General features: G+C 39.5%; 1 protein-coding gene across 2 annotated transcripts; it reads left to right on the top strand.

Moving 5' to 3' along the window:
* Positions 1-350: 350 nt before the first annotated feature.
* Positions 351-21731, top strand: atos (atos homolog atossa). Of its 2 annotated transcripts, XM_071593752.1 has the most exons (12): positions 351-739; positions 2153-2331; positions 7056-7312; positions 8876-9170; positions 10282-10475; positions 10927-11210; positions 13814-14333; positions 14973-15336; positions 15797-16026; positions 17003-17465; positions 18843-19093; positions 19745-21731. In XM_071593752.1, exons 1-12 carry the CDS (start codon positions 721-723, stop codon positions 19914-19916), a joined length of 3228 nt encoding a protein of 1075 aa, XP_071449853.1. In that variant the 5' UTR covers positions 351-720; the 3' UTR covers positions 19917-21731. The 2 variants fall into 2 exon arrangements, with proteins under 2 accessions (XP_071449853.1, XP_071449863.1); XM_071593762.1 differs by lacking the exons at positions 351-739; positions 2153-2331 and adding an exon at positions 4667-4883.
* Positions 21732-22591: the final 860 nt, after the last annotated feature.

The raw sequence follows: 22591 nt of genomic DNA, 5'->3' as shown, positions 1-22591 counted from the left end.
GGGGTGGAAAAAGAGGGTGATATTGCTGTTTATTTTCCAGTTCTTTTACACGCCCCACTAACGAAACGCTCCTCCCATATCATCCAAGGTGCTTGACAAGAATTAGTAAAGAGAGTGGATGTAGAAAAAGAGGGATTGATAGCGAGGAAGTAAGTGAGCGAGGGGGAGATAGGTGAGGTTGGCCAACAAAATTGATTCATTCTTGACAAGGAGCAACTCGGGAAAGGTATATGATCGACCGAGTAGCGGAAAGAGGGCAGGCAGGTTCGGAGCGACTCGACAGCTCTTTTGAGCCGGTGGAGACATCTAGCGGCCGAGCGTTGAAAGCATGCTCTAGCCTACATCGTCGTCTGCTCTTCAGTTGCAGCTGAGCAGTGAATCGAGGCAGACGCTTTTGTGTTAGCCCGCTCTCGCACTCTCATTCGCCAGCTTCGTCCATTTCCCAAACGATTGCAGTTAGCTGCAAATGTCGCTGAGAGAGCACACAGTGAGAATGGATATAGCCCAGAATCACGAACGATTGTTAGTAGCAGACGGAACGTCCTGATTAATGTTGAATTCTAATGGAGGAGAGAGTGGCGACACATAGTCTGGGTGGTGTGGCCGACCTCTGTTGTGTGTGAGCGCCTGGTGCTTTTTCGTCTTAATTGTGTCTCTTGGTCCTCGACGTCGTTGGATCGTGTCGAATCACAATTTGAGAAGTTGAAGTATCGACGGAAGATGAAGACCTGCGGAGGAGGTAAATTCCCTGAAAACATCTCCTTTAATGTATTTACCCCATCGCTTCTATTTTCGATCGTCCGTGTACTTGCGCGGTGACGAAACCTTTTTTTTATAGATTTCGTGTGTCTTGTGTTCACGTGTGTACTTGGGCTGTTCTGTCTCGATCCAGCTGAGGTTTTATTCGTGCCCGTGTCCTCAAGTCTCGTCGATTTTAGAGAATTTTCATTTTTTAATGAAAACTGAAGGGATTAGACCGTGACACGTCACTCTTCCACCTGAACAGCTGGAAATGAGTGCAACCGTGACTGACATTGCTTTCGGCACTTGTCGTTTTCATCCTCGCGCGGGGAGGGGGAATCTGTATGAAGGGAAAGCACTGGTCTAGTCATTGGGAGTAGCTGTTTCTCTCCTCGGGTGGGAGTCTTCGCGTGGTGGACCTGTGGATAACGGAACGCTGTTGGGAGAGATCACCTGTGCCATTAATTCATTCCGTTTTGTTGCTATCCTCTTCTCCCATCGGGGTCGGATATCCACGTCCCTCTGACGTGTTTAAAAAATTCGGGGGAAGTGCATATTTATTCTTGTCAACCCCTTCACCTTCGTTTCGTTGCCGCGCATGTTGGAGTGTCGTCCCTTAGACCGAGCGATGGTCTGACCCTTTTCAACCTGTTCGTTTTTGAGATCCCACCTCGGCTTAAAGTAATTGCGCTCACCCCTCTCCTTCACCCGCCACGGGATCTCTTCTTGGCCGTGTAACGCGGATGGGCTACGGGCATTTTTAAAGGGACTGGCCCGAGTCGCATAGTGGGGCACACGGCTCAGTCTCTCTTGCGAAACGGGTCGCCTCAATTTCAGCAGCAGCCAGCCAGCCAAGCCAGCAGGCAACGCAAGTCCGTCCGTCCCTTTTCTTTTCGTGTGATGAAGAAACATTCGTTCGGATCGGACGTTAGGAGCGGAATGGAGGGCACGTGACGAAATGCCCACACTCTCGCGCATAACGCTGCGCTCCCACCCGCGTTGTTTATTATTTCGTTTCTCGTAGAGAGATCGCAAAGAAACGGAAACTCGGTGTTCGAGTTGCATCGACGGATTTATATGTTACCTTGCCTCAATTGTTCAAGATCCGTTAGCGATCCCATCGCACCGAATCGTGTTTTGCAAAATGTTTGTTTTTCGCCCGTGCACGGAATGTTTAAACCCTCGCCCGCAGCCGTAATGCATCTCTTGCCTTATCAGATTTTTAGGTACGCATTTGAGCATGTACTAGGAAGAGTTTGCCCTGTCGCTTTCTGTTGTTCATGTCATCTTTCCATTTCCCATGCCCCCCACGCATCCCTCTGAATGTTCATCGGGAAACAATTTTAACCCCCAAGAAACAAGTTCTTGTTCACGACCAATGGCGTCTTCCCTTCTGCTCTTTCGCACATAGAGATGCTGACCTCCTCCGTGGTGGAGGAGATGGATCCCGCCGAGATGTTCGTGGGGCTGGCCACTCTGATCGTCGAGGGACGGGTGCCTGGCGGGGGTCGAGGTTACGGGGAAGGGCCCCACTGCCCTCCCCCGACCGCCTCCGCGTGCAGGCACGAGTGCGACCCGCGGGCTTTCCTGGTGAGTCTTGTTGTTTTGGGTGGCCTGTGGACTCTGGTGGAGGGTGTGCTCCTATGTTATTGTCGTTGGCCGTCGGAGGAGGAAGCGGGAGGGAGGGCTGTCGTAGATTACACCATTATCACTTCTCTCCTCCGTTGGCGACTCGTGTATGGAGTGGAGGGGGAACGGAGTGTTCCTTCAGTGTTTTCAGATCCCCCCCAAGAGTGAGCTACTGACTTGGGGAGCGTTGGTCCCCCTCCGCCCACCGAGTGGGGAGCCCCGGGTGGGGAGTCAGCTGTGCGGGCGCTGTCCTCTCCCGATAGTGGGGGAGCCTCAGTAAGACCTCTCGTTCTGTGGTCACGACGTCCGACGAAACCGCCCTTCCCCGCTAGGAAATATATTTAACGATGAATAAATGGTTTGTCGGGGACTCACTGTTAATGTTATTTGGTTCTTATTTTGCTGGCGGTTCAGTCCTCTCATCCTCGCTTGAATAATTCGGCGAGAAAAACGATGAAAGTGAAACGGGGAAATGGGTCGGGTGAAATCAATGTGTATAGCGGTGGCATGTAAGGTCTGTTAAATCCACGTCCCTATCCTTTCTGATTATTACACGTTACCAACAAATTTCTTAAGCCACAGGTTTCGATTGTTTACGCTCCTTCTGTTTGTTGCTAGGGTTGGCTCTCACGCAGAATAAACCTTCAATTTCCCTAGAATCAACTGAGAAATATCTTGAAGATTTTATGAACTTATTGCCCCCGCTATGCGAATAAGCTTCGAAGGAGTTTCATGAGATAATAGATAAATTTTCTGTTACGTAAACTCCTACCTACTCTTTCAGGTTACCTCGCAACTACATTAGTTTTGTGAGAAGCTGTTTTCATTTCTGTTCGTGCTTCGTGTCGTTCTGAGCTCCGTAGTGAACTTAAGATGTGGCGATATTCTTGTTGGATACTTTCCCCTTCACTCAGTAAACGTGCCTTTCGTGGGGTTAAGGAAAATTTTCTTTAAAAGAACTTAAAAAGACAAGAAAAAGAACGAGTCCTAGTGTAGTAATGCAATGTGGGTCCAAGTCGGTGCCTTTCGATTTCACAGTAATATGATCTTTTGTGTGACGATAATGATGGAGTGGGTAATCGATTTTCCTCATAATTATTCGTATCTAACTTTCTAGTTTTATGTTCATAGAAAGCTAAATGCATCGTATCCCCGGTGGGCTTCAATTTGTGTTGAAACTAATTCGGTCCCGTGAGTCCGCCAGCATAGCAACGGGAACTTAAAAAAAAAGAATATTCTACTTGAGACATGCCCTCTTCAATTGAATTCAACTTCAAATATTCTCTTTCTCTTTAATCTATGTCAGATAACACGTGTAAAATGTCTCTTGTTCAAGAACCAATGTGATTCGAATTGAGTGAAGTCGTTTTTCTTAATTGGATTCATCAAGCTGTGCGCTTGATGTGAAGGTCACTCGTGTTCTCCCGTTGTAAAGCAAAGAGGCAGCGAGTGAAGTGGCATCCACCAATCCGCTCCATTACCTATGTTTTGTGATTTTGATTATTATGAAAATCACATGGTATTATTTATTTCTGAAGCCGCTTTTTCGATAATTATACAAAATTCTTCCCAGGAAACATCCCAGACAGCTCGCTCTCCTCTACGCTTGCCTTGCAAAGGAACACTACTTGAAACGTTTATTTGCTTATTGCTAAGCTAACGATGAGTGATATGCAAATATGTCGCTTTTAAGAAAAACGATGAAACTCCCCAAAGGACAGCTTTTTGCACAGTCACACTTGTTATATTTCGCTATATTTCTCACGGGGAAATATCCCGGGTGACCATTATTAACTCTTTGTTTGTAGTTTACTCAAGATACCTACCCTTTCATTTAACAGGCTCATCAAAGGATTAAAATCGTCTTAAAAGTCCCTAATTTAATTTAAAGTGCCAATATCTTGAAAATCTTTGTGGTGTTATATCATTGGGATGTTAGTTTTGAGGATAGTTTGTCCCAATGTGATTCCTTTTGAGACACTTCACTACCTGGAAAATGAGTCCTTTTTTTGCGGGGGTTTATTGTAAAAATACATTTTTTTGAGTAGGGGTAAGAAACATGGTTCAAGCAGTATTCATACATGTAAATCATTGTCCCCTTGGGTGTGTTTGGGGTTTGTCATTCTTATAGCCTTTGAAAAACTTGTAATTCACACACTAATGAGCCATTCAAAATGTACTTTACATGGGGGACCCTACAGTTAAAACTCTTGTTACTTTGGGCTTCATTGATTTCGCTTCCGCTGTTAGGGACCGTCGTTGGAATTTTCACCTCTTGGCTGTTGGTGAAAAACATGATACACCTGCCATGCCTTTCTGTGCTGATAGAGAGGATTATTCAACATACCTATGTGGATGTGCTGTTTTGGTGACTGACCGATGACTGAATTTACCAATATGGGGCATGGATGGTCTTCTGCATGTGCAAATCTGAAGCACTGGCTCGTGACCAGCACCATTTTCCTAATTACCGTGGATGTGAAGAGCAGGGAGAGATTTTCCTGTTAAATTTTGTGAGCCATGGGAGCAGTTCAGTTTGCTCTAGCTTTTAAGTATTGCCCCTTCCTCCCCTCCCATATTCCCTTTTATTTTGCCCTCCACAATACCCCATCAAAAAAGAATTTTCGAATTCATTAAAGTCTGGTGAATTGAGAACTTTCAGTCTCTTTGTTGTGATGAGCACCCTGTTTTATTACCCAAGGAGAAAAAGTATGATATCATCTTCCACCTCAGTCTTAGGATCAATCAATCTTAAGAACGAGCTGTCAAAGTCATCACAAAAGTGGTTGGTAGATATTTCATTTTTATATAATGTGGGTTTGTATACTCTCAGTTCTAATGAGAGAAATGGGTAGAATCTTGTGAAGTTGCTGGCATTGAGGGGATAATATTTGAATTAGCAGTATAATCAAGAAACCAATCCCAAGTGAAACTCCTAATTATGCCTCTGTGCCATATGTCAGCTACCTGTTGTTCTGTCAAATTTTCAAGGTGTAGTTATCCTGAGATTTCCTGAATACTTGTAATAGGTACAACTAATAAAAATGTTTCTACTTTCCTTTGATATATCCCAGTATTAATTTGTCTTTTGCCATCCCTAATTTGCTTCCAAATTTGTGCATAACTTCCTTGTGAATTTGATGAGTTCCATTACACTTGAGTGATAATTCAAAAATTTGGAAAGATTTTGTTCTACTTTGTTTAGGAATTTTAGATTTAACTGTGAATGCCATCAGTTGGGACACATGAGAGCTCTATTATAACTTATTTCATCATTTTCCAATACCTCTTGGAAGCATCCACACCTGCAGATAATGGTGTGTGTAAAATTTCTTATAAAAATGGTCCATATATATCAGTGATATCTACACAGACCAAAAGCTAAGTTACTGTGTGCCCTTGAGGCTGGGATCTGCCTGTGGACAGATGAAGTGGGTGCTAAAAGATATTCATTCCAGTTTGTTTACTACGGCACCAAATGAGATTTTTTTCATAGAGAATCCTTTTAAATTCATGTATATTAATTTACTAATTTAAACTGTTATCAAGTTAAACGGATTAGATACTTTGACAGTTCTCCACGAGAGTAGTTACTTGTTTTTGGGTAACCATACCCAAATCATAACACATGAGTAATGAAGTAATACTAGATCATTCCCATTTTCTTAATTGAATTTTCCAAAGTATAAGTACTAGGATTCCATGGTATTCCTGAATGATGAGAAAAATGTGTTGCTTGACTATTAATATGAAAACATTAATAGTTACATCATAATTTGGAAATCTCTTGGGCAAATTTCAATGCTAAGTCATAATATGGTAATCATTTTCTCATTATGAGGGAAATCAGTGGTTATAATTGTATGGACTGGATTGTAAATTTGTGAAGTACATTTGCAGTAGTGATGACATTGTGGCATTTTATCCTCTGAATGGATCATTTATAAAACTGATTACAAATTTTATTGAGTAGTTCAATTCCAAAAGTTAACCTTGCTCTTTTGAATTTGAATTGCCACTGGTAATGTGTGCATTGAAAGTAGGCAGATTTGTCTTGATGGAATTAAAATTTTCTACCAACATTGAATCACCTTTGTTGCAATATGCAGAGAGGGGTGAGCGACTCAAATGAAATGGCCCATTCCAGTGAGTGGCATTGAAAGTACTTATGATTTCACTTGTTACAAATAATGCACATCATGCCTCTGATAAAGGTGCATGTGGTGTCAGACATTTGACATAACCATGTGAAATGAGATGGCTGCCTTCTCTCATTGCGCAGATGGCATGAAGGGAACCTTGAATGGCAAAAGTTTGTATCGAGCTTATCTCATAGCAAATTGTGAACCCAAAACCTAGTACTACCATGATATGTTTTTACAAGCAAATGCCACTGTCATTAGTAAATACTCCCTCTTTAGACTTTACCTCAATGATAATGCTTGATATGACAGAGGGAACTTGTGTTGCTCTTGTTGATTTATTGACTTGGTATATTAAAATTTGTTTTCCAGAGTACACATGAAGCTTTTTCAATATGATCCATTTTTAATTCATTAAGATATCTGTTGTACTTCTGTGACCCATGCTTGTATTAAATTGATGAACTTACTAGATTGTTAATGTGATATAAGCAATACTTCTACAATTTGTCTCTCAACAATATACTTTTTTTTTACCTCCAGTGCAAGCGTGGAGAGAACTTGCGGAAGCATGCCCTGCTCCTTTGGCGCAGTGGCGTGCCCTTGTGCATCGAGGTCCTCCTTTGCCCAGATTGTCCTTGCGGCGCAGCCCGGGCATCCTCACCGGACGTGGCCAGCCCTCCTCCGCCTGCACCCCCAGCCACCCACTCTATCCCTTCCCCAACCAGCAGCATCCCATCCACAAGCACCCCTGACCTCCTGCTCCTTGAGCAGTGGACCCTCACCATTGTGCATCACAGGTGAGTCACTTGCCATCTGTTCTAATGTGGTCAATTTGTCCAAATGTGCATGTATGTCAACATTCATTTGTGTTCACATGCACACACCTCCCTGTAATTACTCCCTGGATGGCTGTTGCATCCCCTTACCAACTTATTAAAATGAATGTTTTAGCAGTAGCCATGGCAACAATGGGGTAGAGTATATAGTTGCAGGTTAGAAGATTCTAGATTCAAACTAGTTCAAGACTTTGGTCAGTTAATGATAAATATGCTGCTCAGTGATTCAGGATGATTTTTAAATTATTGGACATAGTGAGTTTGTTTTCCATGCCAAGAGTAGTCCTATATAAATTGTTTTGAGAGCCCTTTATTTTTCAATGTAATTGTTTTGCTTACTACATTACCGAAAGCAGGTGATTCCATTGTGACCTCCTGTATGTAGGCCCTGATTGAGTAATGAATTGGTACCATAGGAAAGTAACCTGTTCCCTCATTCTTAATGTACAATTGTCATAGAATGAGGTGATCTGTATGAGGATATACTATCAGGGTTTCTGCTGTGGTAGTAGTTTGTCAAATGCGCCATTCCAGGGATTATATTATTTGTGAATGTTGTACTGTGATGTTGAATCTATACAGCAAGGCTGTTATGAAGTCATGCCTTATGCTAAGAACGCTCGACATGAAATTTTGCTGCTGGTGCAACTCTTTGACTTTCTTTCAGGACAAAGTCTTTTAAAATGTAAGAGCATGGTTAGCAACAAATCATGCCAAAGCATGGAATTGCTTTCACTTCATATGATAATGTTTTGCTTATCTATGTTAGGTTTGTCGTAACATTATTCCCATGTAATGGTGTTTCAGTTAGTACCATGTATGGCATCAGGCATTGTTCTTACAGTAGTGAAACTAGAGTGCAGAAAGTAATGAAAAGGAGGCAAAAAACTCTAAAAGCTTTTGGTACCATGCTAATCACACAGTTTTCCAATTCTCATATCAGCTCATAAGTAAAGCAACAGAAAAATATGCAGTGACAGAGTAGGAAAGATTGTTCAATTTCAGCGGAAAATAAGGGATATAAGGAAGGTATTTTTGGATATAGAATTAACTGCTTCATTCAAGGGGTTTCATGATGGGAAATTTCGTCTCAAATAATTATTGTCACAAAAATTTTTGACAGAATCCTTTCACACTTGGCCATATCATGCAGTTCTTTGTTACTGCCCCATATGCAGTGGTTTTATTTGTTGTAATCACTCTTGTCTTGTAACGTCTGACCTCAGTGGAAATTTTTACTTTGTTGTGACTCTGGAAGTGGCTACTAGCAGGTGGTTGTGTGAATAAGGGTTGATGCATTATCATTGAAACAAAACAAATGAAGGTTTTCTGTGTTTCTTTGTGAAATCTCATCTTTAAAAGAAATACGATAATTACTATACTCTGTGTATTAGTTAGTTATTGAGAGCAAAATCTAAACCTACATATGACAAGTGGACTGCATATGATGGTGGTTACTACCTTTGAAATTTGATCATTTCCTCTTTATTTCTACCATGGAAAAATTGTTACTCATCTTTGTAGAACTCAAGAAGGTAGTGCTCCTGGCTCAAAACCTGTACCTGGATCTTCAGCAATGGTAGGTGGTGCCAGACACCACTCTCTTGGTTTGAAGGGATTGTTCCAAGCAGTGCGCTCCCAACTGCACTTTTCCCAACTTGGTGCATGGTGGAGCAGCAGTGGAGGCCGGTCACCTGCCCACGTTATGTACAGACTCTCTGTGCCGACTGGCATGTTAATGGCATCATCCTTTGTGCGACCGCCATCCGTCCATCATTTCCCAAGTGCTCCGCTGGGCAGAGGAGCCGCGACTCTTGAGGTGAGTAGTTTGTTTTTTGGCACCAGGCAAATATTCCTCAATAAAGGTCATTTAATTAGCCAAAAATTCTGGTGAATCCTGTGATTAAAGGGTCTAATCATCATGGTAGATGAAATGAAAGATAAGTTCATAGTACAAAACAGTAATCTTGAATTAGCATCCATAACCAAACCATCAATATCTCTGGAAATTAAAAAGTGAAAATGGAGAATGATGTGAAAGAAGGGAAGTGCATATTTAAAAACAAAATTATATGCTACATTAACATGTAGCTTGTTGCACTTGGTTTGTGAGAGACAAACCAACATGAAGAAAAAGTGTTCTATGCAATATGTCCCATCGGTTCCAATTGGAGGATGTTTTTCTGGTAGGTCCATGCACCAAACCATCCCTATCCACATGTTCATCTGACTTTTGATTTTGTTCTATAAAAGCAACAAGATACATTTTTGTGTGCTCCATCATCATTATTACCTTGATTGTAGGCACCTAATGAAGAGGAAGATAACTTTAATTAATTTGAAAAAGTGTGTGAGATTGCCTATAAAATATTGAATCTGCAAGCCATGGTCCAATTCTTGAGCTTATTTTGCCTGTTTCCAGCATAAGCTTGCTCAGTTTACGAAGCAATAAGTGCCATTGCTCACTTAGTATTCATTCTTAACGTATAATTCATCAGGGTAGTGAGATTTTGAAGCCCTTGATTGAAGGTAGAATGTTAGGTAAGTAGGGTAGAGGAAGGAAAGGAATAGGCTTTCTAGATAACATGAATTAGGATGGCATGAAGAAAGATTTAATGTAGTGTTAACAAAATGAAATTCTTATCATTCATATAATATAATATTCATAAGGGACCACCCAAAATGTACCTAGACTGGTAGCCTACCTTAAAAAAATGATCATATAGTATCTGATAGAACTTGGATTTATTCTCTTCATGAGAAACTTCCTTCAAGAAAACATTAATGTATAACATTCTGCAGAGTATTTGCCTAATATAAGTTATGAATCAGACTGTAATACACATTATATGATGAAACTGTTAAGATAACCTTTCAAATGTGCTTATGTTTCAAAAGTTAGGCTCATTGAATCATGACTAATATTTCAGGTGAGCTTGAGCAGTCTACCTAGGATGGAATCTGTGCCACGGCTGTCATGCCCTATCCACATGATAGCTGATGCATGGAATGGTGGGAGTGTCGAAAAGAAGGATGCTGGAGCTGCAGATACCACAACTGCATGCCCAGTAAGGGAAGAGGGCCAAAAGACCAGGAAGGAGGAGAGCCCTTCCAAGGGTTGGAGGTGAGATTTTGTACCAATAAGGTTACCCTGGCTATCAAGTTGTGTACTTTATTTAATGTCAAATTCTAATTTCTTTCTTTTGATTGCATTCCAATGCATATACCTACTAAATTCCTGAGATATGCTTAATCTGCTAGTATAAATTTTTTTTGGACCATTCAGCTAATTAATAAATGCTCCAAAAGTTACTTTGGGTTTGCTTTCTTGGAAGGGATTTCATCAAAGGCATTGATTTGCTCCATTGGATAAATTATCTAGGGCATTATATTCTAGTCATTATGTTTTATAATGATGCGTGACTCTCTGACACTTTAATGCAATCATATAAACATGGCTTAGATAGATGTCTTGCTTCTATTGTATTAATTTTTCATGCATGCATTGATGTCATAATCTGTTGTTAGTTCATTTATGTGCAAATTCTATATTCATTCCTTGGAAACCATTGCAGTGAGGCTGTGAGTGGTTCAGGTGGAAGACGAAAACTATCTTGCCAGCGATGGGGCTCCAAGAGCAGTCTTCCTCAAGCAGATAAGACTCAAGACTCAAGTCTGTCAGAACCTCTCCTTGGAGAGAGTCTGCTAGATCCGCCTCCATGGGAAAGACGTGGGCCAATCCATGGTCCAGGCCACTTACCGCCACCTCCGGCATCACATCGCAACCCACTGCCATCTACCACAACTCTATTTCTCAGGGACACCCCATTATTTGGGAAAAATATTTCATCTAATCACAGTGAGTTTAACTTATTTATGATATTGAAGCATTATATTGGTAGTTATCCATTGTGGAAGATGAGGAAAATATGGGTGTAATGAGGTGTAAGGTTAGGGGTAGGCTGAGTAAGCCCATAACCATTGACCCCTCTGATGGTTATTCATGAGCTGCTGCACTTAATTGTCAGTAAGTATTGCAGTGGATGATTGCACTTAATTGTCAGCGAGTACACAATTGCTAAATAGATGTTTAGGTGAAATGTTTTGGATCTTATGATGTTAGAGGTTTTGCAGTGTAAAAATAATGGAAGTGGTCACAGGGCGATAAATTCAGTTGAAAGGATGAAAGTAATGGGGTGTGGGTTATCTGAGTGATTTTCAGTTTGGTAAAGAAACAGAAAACACAAATGTTTTTTTGACATGCCTTCCTCATCAAGTGAAGGAAGAGAGATTATGAGGCAGGACATGATTGAATGTTGTTTGGTGTTGGAAGAGGTAATAGCAAGTTATTTTTCATGTCATCAAATCCAGATATTCATTTATTTGGTAGTCTAGGTCTTGAATGGATGTAGACTGAACACACGCAGATTCTTAACCTCACCTAAGAAGTCACAGCCTGACATCCCAAATTAAGTGACCCAGTTTTTCAATTCCATTTAATTTCTGCTTCCCTTTCTTCTGTCCAACATTTCTATCCTTTTCCTCCCCCTGCCTTGCTTATTTAACGTTGTCTTTCCTTATAACAAAGTCTTCTTCAGCATTCCTTTGCCTATGAAAATTCTCTGCATCCACCTTTTCTGCCACCTTTGTATTTCTGTCAGGAACCCTCACTCCTCCCCCAACATGTCCAGCACTTCATTTGTGTTACTCTCCCTTTACCGCATTCACCATTCTCCCTACCCACACAAAAATCCAAATATGTAACCTTGGGTATTTTTCCTTGTTTCTGTATTTTGCATTCTCATGACCCCCCCCCAGTTTGAGATTCTTACAGAGAATGCATTTTTGCACTTGCCAAAATGAAAAGAGGGTTGCATGAGTCACCATCCCTGTGTTTAAATTTTATTGGATTTTTAAAGAGGCATGCCTAATATAGTCACTATTATGCATAGTTCTGTGTTTAAGATTGATAGTTTTCTGTGTGGAAAAAATTTCACATTCTCATCATACAGAATGTCTTCATATAGTTAAGAATTGTCTTTTGATCATGAAGATATTTAAGGACTGTTTGAAAATTAGTAAGCCCTACCCTATGTTGTCCCAAATGGCATTTAAATACTTCTAAAAGTAGTCCCCCGGCATGTGAAGTGTGATTTAACTTCTCTCTAGTGATGTTCCAGCTTTGTGTGCACTTGGCAAAAAACATATTTGTGTTGGATATCATGGTTTGCATTCATGACTTCTTCAAAGGGGGTGACCTGAATTATTTTGAATTTTTCCCTGGCCGTTGAATTGAAATGGTGGATTTTGTACTGGGTGGCATAATGGCTCAAGAATGTCATGCTTGATACAAAAGAATTGCAAATATGTTCTGATAGCTGTACTCAGTGTTGTTTTTTGACAACTGGGAGATCTTTTTGGGGACATGACGTGCACACTCCCAATGTTTTGGTGCCTTGGATAATGAAAGAGATGACATCACTTGATTTTCCCAATGGAGGGTGACCACTTAGTTGTGGAAATCAGTAAAAGCTTCAAATTGCTTGTCTTTTGAAAAATGTTAAGGAACAATTAGGAATCTTTTTTTTGTAAAAGCTGACAATTTGTCGTCCAATGAAGAATATAATATCATCATTTGGAATTATTGATAATTGTCTGTCACAGTTAATGCTTGCTGCAGGTCATCATGAGTGCATGAACTGGTATATATTAAGACTATAGTCCAACTAATTTCAACGGAGTTATGTTAGTTACTCTAAAAATGATGAGAAATGAAGGTCAAAGGACATACCTAGAAAGGCTCGAAGCACTTCAGATAAAAATTGAAGGAAAAGATGGCATGGTCATTGAAAAACTGGGATGAAGTTAGATAAAATGTGACCAAGCTGTGCAAATAATGTTTGGAGTTGCCCTTCAAACTAGTTCAAACTTAATTCCACTCAGAGAACTCCTTCACTGGTTTGCTTTCTACTTTGCAATCACCTTTCACATGAATTTACTGTATTGGCCTTGAAGAGGTTCTGGTCCAGCCCACTTATGCTTAAGCCATCATATAAAATGTAAATGCAGTTTAAATGAAAAAATGCTGCATGAAACTGGATTCAAATCAAATTTTTGCCAAGCCTTCAGTCCCTACTTTGTGGAATTATTGTATTAGGAATAAATTTGAACTTGGTCATATTCCATAAAGTATTGGTCCCAATTGTGGTTATAGTTACTAAGCATGACAGTCAAAGTTAAAAACATACCATGTGAATGCAACCTTGACCATGATGGTTGGATGTTAAAGTAATGGGTGAGCTCAATCAAGTGTGTAGAACATTATAAACATTAATTTGTTTCATCCTGATGAAGGCCAGTTGAAATTTGGATGGTATACCATGATTAATTGTCCCTTTTGAAAAACCAACTTTTGCCATCAATATCAAATTTTATCAATTGTCATAATTTTTGTTTTATTAGTGGATCCGGGTGGCATGGGAGCAGATGCTTGGAGCAAGAACAACACCTGCTACCCTTCATCAACCAGGCGGTCTTCCCCTCATCTTCCTGATGAGCAGTCTAATGCCACCGAGACAGTGTGCACATCCAGGATCAGCCGGCATGGTCTTGTGCGGCGGAGGGACCTGCCGGCCCTGAACACCTCACTGCACATGAAGGCCCGTGGGCAGGCATCCCCTCCCTGCCCCTCTGTTGAATTTGTCGTTGACGACCGGATGCGCATGCCATGTAACCGTCCTGGCAAGCACCATTGTCGCCATGCGGAGGAGGAGGATGATGAAGGGGAGGATAGGAGGGAGCAGGAGAAAGTTGGGGGTGACGCGAAGGGGGTGGGTGGCAGAGGGGCAGGATACAGGCGGGAAGGAAGGGGAGGGAGCAAGGAGAGGGAGGAGGGGTGTGATGGGACCAACAAGAAGAAGTCACCAATTCCACTCAGTCCAATGGAAGTGGGGGAGGTTTTGGAAGTTCTCGAAGTTCTCAGGTAAGTTTTCACTTCTTGATACCCATTTTGTTCACTTTGTTTCTGAATGTAGTTAAGGTTTTCAGAGATCACTCATTTAACATTTAAGTCAAGTATATGGTTGATGTTGAATTATTCAAATCGTGAATAATTTATCTGCCATACTTATTTCTGGGGAGGAGACATTGTAAGAATAAGTCTCTCATTGTGAAGATGTTTTTTATCAGCTCTTGACTCCTTTGTAAATATCAAAATAATTAGTGAAAATATAACGATTAATCCTTTCTTTTGTTGTTCTACTCGATCAATTCACTTGGGAATCACGTACCATTCAACATTGTCAAGTGATAATCTGCTTAAGCATTCCACGAATGAGTGCTTACTCTAATTCATACGCATCGAGGAAAAAATCTCTAAAACCAAAATTTTTTGTCCATTGAAAGTAGGTCACATTATCTTTTTCCCATGATATTTATTCTTTCTGTAAAATATATAAACAGATTCACAGATTTATTTCTGAGTAAAGATTTCTTGAGGTCACATAAATTTTGAAAAGATTACCCATCATCACGAGTAAGATTGATATTGATTCTTTGATATTGTTCTTTCACCTCATCCTATCATCAAAGAAGACTCAATTGAAAGTACTTTTTTTCCTAGGAATCGTTGCACATTGAGAAGGCGCAAGAGGAATGGTGAGGAGGAGGAAGATTCTGATCGTGGATTGAGTCCAATATCTGCATCTGTGACAAAGGGACCCATAATTCCAAGAGTCCACAATCGGCATGTCTACCAGCTGCTCACAGAAGAGTGCCAAAATCCCTTGAAGAAGACACTCCCACACGTAGCCAATGAGAGATCTTATGAGAAGCAGGAACAGATGCTTGGAGAAAACTTTTGCCACAGTGAGACAGAAGCACAGTCCCCTGAGGTTGCAGCATGCCATTCAAGCACAAAACACTGTGGTGCAGAAAACAGTAGTGATTGCCAGAAGGATGAGCAAGATAAATGCGAGACAGATGTTGTAAGTCTATTTCTCTTAATTAATACTGCTTGTTTTGAAACATCCATCTTTTGCTCTTTATATTGGTTAACTGCAACATGCATGTAGAACATCTAATATCACATTTGTTTTTTGTTATTAGAAAAGTTTTATGATGTGGCTGCATTTTTTGAGCCCTTTGTTCTAAAATGTAATAGAAAAAGCTCCTGATTAATAGTGTAAATTTCAGTGGCAGTGGCTACTCTGGGCTAAATATTCCTACAATTTTTCTGCTTTTTAAAATGATTAATTCTTTGACTTCTCTCATTGCCACGGAATATTTCTCTAATTAGTGATGTCTATCTATCCCCTGTCAAATGATGAGGATCTGATGTCATTCATGCATGAAGTTTCAAAGAATGCCGACCTGCTCATATCTCCTGGTATTCATGAGATCATCATGTGTTCACCTGTGCTCTTCTGTTTTCCTTTAACTCTGCAGTCTTCGTCAAATGTGTCTCCAGTACGCTCTGGTTCTTCAAGTTTACCTTGTGGGCGACCAGTTCCATCTGCCAAGGATAAAGCTCGCTTCCGAAAATCTCTGGATTCTGCTGCCTCGATGGTATTCCATTGTCGCACTGGACTTCCTCTCACCTCTAGCCCTGCCCCGATAAGACGCGGAACACGCTTCGACTTTGACAGCTCCCTTAATTCAGTATCAGCTATACGAAGGTGTGTAATATTACCTTTTTGTGAACTCACCTTAAGTCTCTTCTTTAAAGTTATAGGTAACTGAAGTTGGAGACATTACTGCAATATGAACCTGTGTTTATGGCTCAAATCTCTTTGTACATCTATAATTAATGTTCATCTGATTGCCTAGCATTTTATATTCATATTTTTTATTCACGTAACAATCATCTTAGTTTGCATTATTTTGCAATAAGATTTGGTTATTACATATAGCAACTTCCACTGATTTTTATTTATTATTAGTCTTTGTTTAGAGAGTTAGGAACTTTGAAAACCACTAAATAGTATAAAAATGCAGACCAAAGTCCTGATTGAATGTTGTCCATAAATATGTCAGTAATGCTGCCCTTAAAATAGATAATTTGCTATTTCAAGTGTCACTTCAATAATTTTAATAATTTTTCACTTATTTTCATTAATTTGTTTTTGGAATTTAAGGAATTGTTTGTTCAAAATTGTTAATAATGGCAATTACTGGAATTGATGTTGTGTGACACTCGGATGGATCCAATTATTGTTTTAGCCTTGAAAAATCAAAATATTTATAGTTCTTCTCAACAGAGGACATGTTCTTTAAAAAAAGGAATCAATAGCGCGCAGTTTTCATGGGTGTAGTGTGTGTTGATTGTTTGAAAATAATTGGGAATAATATAGGGGTCAGAATGTGTTGGCATGTATTTTTTTATCATCTTAATGGGCAAAATGATGGTTTAAGCAAACGAGTTTTCCAAGAAAATAGTGACCAATAATGGTTATGTATATGGTATTTAATGTGGAGAAGTAAATGGTAAGCTTCATTAAAATGATGTGAATAATTTAATACTTAATTTCAAACTTAGAAAAAGTAGGCCTTTATTTACCATGTGCCTTATTAATTAGTTAAAATATGAAGTGAAAAGTTTTTTATGTTGCTGCTGTGGTCATTGATGTGATACCCATCTCTGCTTGCTCACAGTGCCCTTTTTGAGTCTGGGGAGCGATCAGAAGAGGCGGAGGAGGAAGCAGAGCCTGGTTCACTTCCCGAAACACCCTCACCACCCATTGTCCTAGCCCCTTGCCCCATCACCACCACTGAGAGGAGGCCACCGGTGGAGAGTTTTCCCACTGTCCAAAAGGCTGCCTTTAGTGAATCCCTCTCCTCGCCCTTGACCAATGGCTACTCCTGCACTCCACGTTCCGTGCGTGGTCCCCGACCTCTCCTTCCCTCCGGTGCTCCTTCCCCCACCTCGGCATCTCTCCTTGGATCCTTTGAGGAGTCAGTTCTCAATGGTCGTCTGGAGCCAGTCTCAACTGTCCAGGGCTTCACAGCTGAAATTGGAGCTAGTGGCCCAACTGGATGTCCAAATCATCTTTTCCTTCCTGTTACAGTATTCTTTTACACACTTGGAGACAATGATAAAGTTTCCACTCCATATCTGGTAAGATTTCTACTGTTTTATTGTAATGCATGATGATTAGTTTTATTACCATAAGAGATTTTACAAAATTCCCCTTGGTTAAAGTGATTTATGTTAGCAAATGGTAAAGCATAGATTTATGTTCAAGTGTTCAAGGATATTGATTTTTAGATTTATTGGTATTCCAGTGAGTGTCCAATATTTTATATTTCTCAATCAAAATGAGCTTAAAATACTGATTTCTTTTCCTATGGGTTATATTAAAAAATACAGTTATTATTGGATTCGCTATTAACTGTAGCAACTATATTATTTAAAGACTTAAATACGTTGAGTTTTCTGTTTGTAAAACTAACTGCATCCAAAAAGTATTGTTTTCAGGAGGGATCAGAAAACTGGTAATTTTGTTTTCTGTACCCCATACTTTTCTTATTTTTTCTGTATTTCGTATCTTACTCAGTGTATGAAGTAGTGCACAGACTACATGAGTTTAAGCATAACTTAATTTTGGAAAATATGATGTAGTTTGTTTTACAGGTGACTAAATTCTTCATTGTGCCTTCAATTAGTTTAAGGGCCATGTGATAGGTTTTGTGTCACCTTAGTTTAAATTCTGCATTCCTCTCTACAGAATAATCCCCGGTCGTGTGTGAGGGGCTGTCATAATTACCGTATTTTCCCATCGATAACACGAGCATTATCTATACAAAAATGTTCAGATGATCAAAAAATGACAATGCACGTTATGTCATGAAAATTGAAAACCTCCATACATAGACGTATTTTTACACACACTATATATAATTTTTATGCGCATATGTATATACAGATGTGCGGCATCTAACACGTTGAAGATAACTAAGAAGCACTGGGTGCGAGGTATCTATACAAGTTCATGATAACTGCAAAGTTCCGGGTGCGCATTATCGATGGGGAAATACGGTACTTATGGAACATAAGTTGGAGTAAATTGATGGCATAGAAAAATAAAGATGAGCTAAATAAAGATGATACTCAAGTTTGAAGGACAGGCCATATTTACATGGTTAGGGTTAGTTGGACTACAATGAAAAGTATGATTTTATTTATAGTTTTTTTATTTTTGATGCGCAAAAAAACTGTGGAAAATATGTTCTATAGCCACTTTTCTATTTCAAATCATGTAATATTATTCATGCATTCAATCCTTGGACCACTTTTTTAATCTTCAATTTGACTCATTTCAAAAGAATAGCATGATTATAGAGAAGGGCAAATTTTTGCATTGGTCGGAACTCAGTGAAAGATTATCATGTAGCTGAAATTGGTTTTAGTTTTTAATGAAAGCTGTGTTGTTTTATGGGGTATATTTAATACGATTTAATTATTGATAATAATAATTGGTGTTCTTCTTCACAGAGTCACATAAACCTGGGGAGGAAAGGGTACTGCGTCCCTAGGTCTGGAACAGTTCAGGTCACCTTGTTCAATCCCCTTGGGACTGTGGTGAAGATGTTTGTGGTGTTGTATGACCTTGCAGACATGCCACCACTCTCTCAGACCTTCCTGCGCCAACGTACACTCTATGTGCCAGCCAATTCCTCTAAAGACTTCTCCACTCCTGGCAGCACAGAGGCCCACAAATGGCTTCGCTACCTCATCCATCTCAGGTTGGTTTCCTGCTTCAGTTGCAAATGCATTTTTGGTTCATTAATAGTTGACTAAGAGAATGGAAGTTGTGGGATCGTATAGTTTCTTTGGGTAGTATAAGTATTCGCACACCACTAATGCTTGGAAAAAATATTAACTTTTCTTCATATTATTTATTTTATTGAAAGAAATATTATTTTGCATGGTGGAATGGTATACTTGTATATTTCTTTAAAATGATCAGGAAGGGCTCCAGGAGGGCTTATTCCAGAAATATTATTAAAAATAATGCCCTTCAGAACCTCAAATTTGGTATTAGATTTTTGTAAATAACCAGGGAAGAAATATTCAATGCAACCCTCGAGTATAAATAACTCTGAACTGTGATGAGCAGTGACTGTAGTTTTGTGTCAGTAGGCTTCAAACTGAATTGTTGCAATGCCACCCTGTTAGTGATATTTTGTTCTAACTTGTTGTATGAAATCGAGCTATTTTGTTCCAATAATAATTTGAAATGATCTTTCTTATGTCAGAAGAAGTCTTAAACTTACCTTACTCAAAAGGAATTTATACTGAAACTTAAATTCGAGATGCATTCTTTGTGTTGTCATTTAAACTTATTCTTTCATGAGAGGTTTAAATCTCTTAAATGAATATTTTTTTCCTGTCAGGTTTTCAAGTTCCAAGTCGGGGCGCATCTACCTCCACACAGACATTAGAATGATAATATTTCGCAAGTCGGATATGGACACTGCCACAGCTTCTTCAACATGTGAGGAAGCCTATGAGCTCAGATCTTTCACACATGGCCCTACCAATCCAAAATTTTCACCTACCAAGTAGCTGCCGTTGTCACATCAGCCTGGCAGAGTAAGGGAGGCCAATGTGGTCTGCCCCAGGCAACTGTGTGTGTGCTCCAAAGGAGTTATAAAATCAGACTGGCCCATTGTTGAGAGAGAGGGACGGAGCAAGACTTGGTTGAGAATAATTTGCTCTTGGTTTTGAGAGTCAAGGTTGGCTACAGCAGCCATTGGCAGCAGTTGTTCTCCCAAAATGGGAGGCATCTGCTGTGGAACAATTGTGAGTCGGGATGGGTGCAACTTTCCTCGTTGTACGACAAGAATTTGCCTCTTTTTAAAAGGTTTATCGAGTCTCCAGCAGTGGTGTTTGTAGGTTGTGTCATTTCACTTGGTAGGGTGGTGAGTGCCTTTGGTGATGTTCAGATTGCCTTGGGGTAAGTCGTGAGATATGATCGATTCCCAGGTATCTGCTTTCTTGTGGCATTCTGTCCTATTTGAACCATCTCTTGCAAAAGTGATTCTTTGGGATGTGCCAAAAAAATTTCCAAGTGTGCTCACCATACTAAAAACTCTTCTCTGTGAGAGATTTTAAGGAAACAAAATTTAGGGTGGCTCATTGCCAAATCATAGACAATGAACTGTCTCCAGGTGTAATCCTGTTAAAGAAACTTAAAAAAAAACTAAAAAAAATAAGAACACTTGACTGTGATATGTTTAAGTGGATGGCGTGATATTAGCTCGAGTTTCTTGTGTCAATGTGGGCCATATCCCTGTGGCTCTATTTCTCTGCTTTGTGTTGGTAGATTATCTATTTGATTGGAAGTCTCCATTTTAGGAGCTCCTATAGAGCCATTGTGTGGTTTGGAGTTAAGGTAAAAGATCCTTTGATGCTTTTTGGGGGTTGTAATTGCTTTAGGCGGATTGAGAGATGATTGGATGCTTGTTTAAGGTATGATTCCATGCACTGTGAGTGCATTCTTGGTAAACAGCTGAAATCACAATCAATGGAAAAGCATTATACATCTTGGGCAGGACCTCAGGTATCCTATGCTGATGTTAGTGTAATAACAATGCAATGGATCGAGAATTACATGTAACGATATAAGTGATGTGCTGAAATGCTGAAAGGAATGTGTACATATGTATGGTATGGTAATATTTTTGTGTTGTGCTCACTTCAGCATATTGGTAACAAAGCTGTGTTGTTTCCACCATTCCCAACACAAAGGTTGAAAGCATTGCAGGTGAAAATCAACACGCCGTCTACTCAAAAAGAGTCTTTCACTTGAGAACAACCGACCTTGATAAATAAGCTTTATTTCCCTTAAATCTGTAATTAACTGTGATGGGATGATGTTGGAAGAGTTTGACGACTTTTGAGTAGGTAGGGTTGTTCTTAAGCAGGATAGGCATTGTATCAATCTGTGATTGACATTGAGAAAAAATACATATTGTAAAAGAACAGCAATGTCATTCACTTGATTGAAACAATGCCAAATAGCCTTGAAATCACTACATCTTTGCAAAAATCTACCATTGATGTTCAATATTGTGCATCTTTTTTTATTCAGATGTCCTTAGTTTAATATATTTACATATATGAAAATAATATAATTATATACACATAAAAATCTATATATAAATGTTTAGTGAATATTTGAGAAGTTTATTTATTATTACTGATGGAAGTAGATTTAGGCCCAGAGAGGGTATTTACTTCTTTCCTTGAAATAATAAAAAGTGTTTTGAGTGTTGAAAAGCTTTTTTTCATTTACTGTCCTCTTATTTTTTATTGTTAAAAACACCTTTGGAAAATTAGCAGTGAGTCAAAAATATGCTTCCATAATTTTTTTAATTATTTAATCAATGGCTTTCTTTCCTTAGTTTTAAATGCAAGTAGACTGATATATAGTATAATTAGAGTGAATGTTTAGCATTGAGTCAATTCCTATGTAATGAAATAATTGACAACAGATTTTGACTGGAGTAAAGTATTAAGAAACAAACATTTACATGTCATTAATCATATAGCATGTATATATAAAGTGTGATGGTAGAGAGATGGCATATGTCCTTCATTAATAGTACATGTTAGGCTCTGTAAGAAAATATCACAGAACAGCACATTATCAACCAGTAGTTTAGGCCAATGTAGAGCTCACACAATAGGGACACACTCAATGGGGAGTAAAGTTCACCTAGTAGTTCCAGTAGGGAGGCAAGTGTTTTTCCCTCTAATATCAGTGGTTTCCTAGGAAGATCTAGTATCTGAAAATTCAGGAAGTTCTGTGAAGCTGGTGGTGCCCATAGACATATCTGGGGATCGAACCTTAGCCCTCCAGGTCAGTAATCTACAGTCAGTAATCCTGTAGCACCCTACCCCCTTCACAACCTCAGCTTCAAAACTAAATTTGATGTTTGCCCCTTTTAAGTCAATTATCTGGATAAATAAGGGATGAGCAAAAAACTATTGCATAATTATGGCGGTGTAGTTGATTAACAATTTTATTGTAGAAACTCAATGCATACTGGTCAGTCAGGTCTGGGGAAATGGTTAGCAAAGTTGATTAACTACATGTATGATTTGATACATTTCAAAAGTATGTGTAACCACCCTTGAAAAGGAGACATTCTAATTCTTTAGGTCATTCAGAATAAGGCCACAAGTAGGCAAGATTACATCATCTGCTTGTATGTGCCTGTATGAAATTTACTTCC

Source organism: Hetaerina americana, unplaced genomic scaffold, assembly GCF_022747635.1.
Source record: "Hetaerina americana unplaced genomic scaffold, ioHetAmer1.1.p SCAF_1, whole genome shotgun sequence".
In the NCBI taxonomy this organism is placed as follows: domain Eukaryota; kingdom Metazoa; phylum Arthropoda; class Insecta; order Odonata; family Calopterygidae; genus Hetaerina; species Hetaerina americana.
Note: the sequence above shows the minus strand (reverse complement) of the source record. Positions and strands in the feature narration are given on the sequence as shown.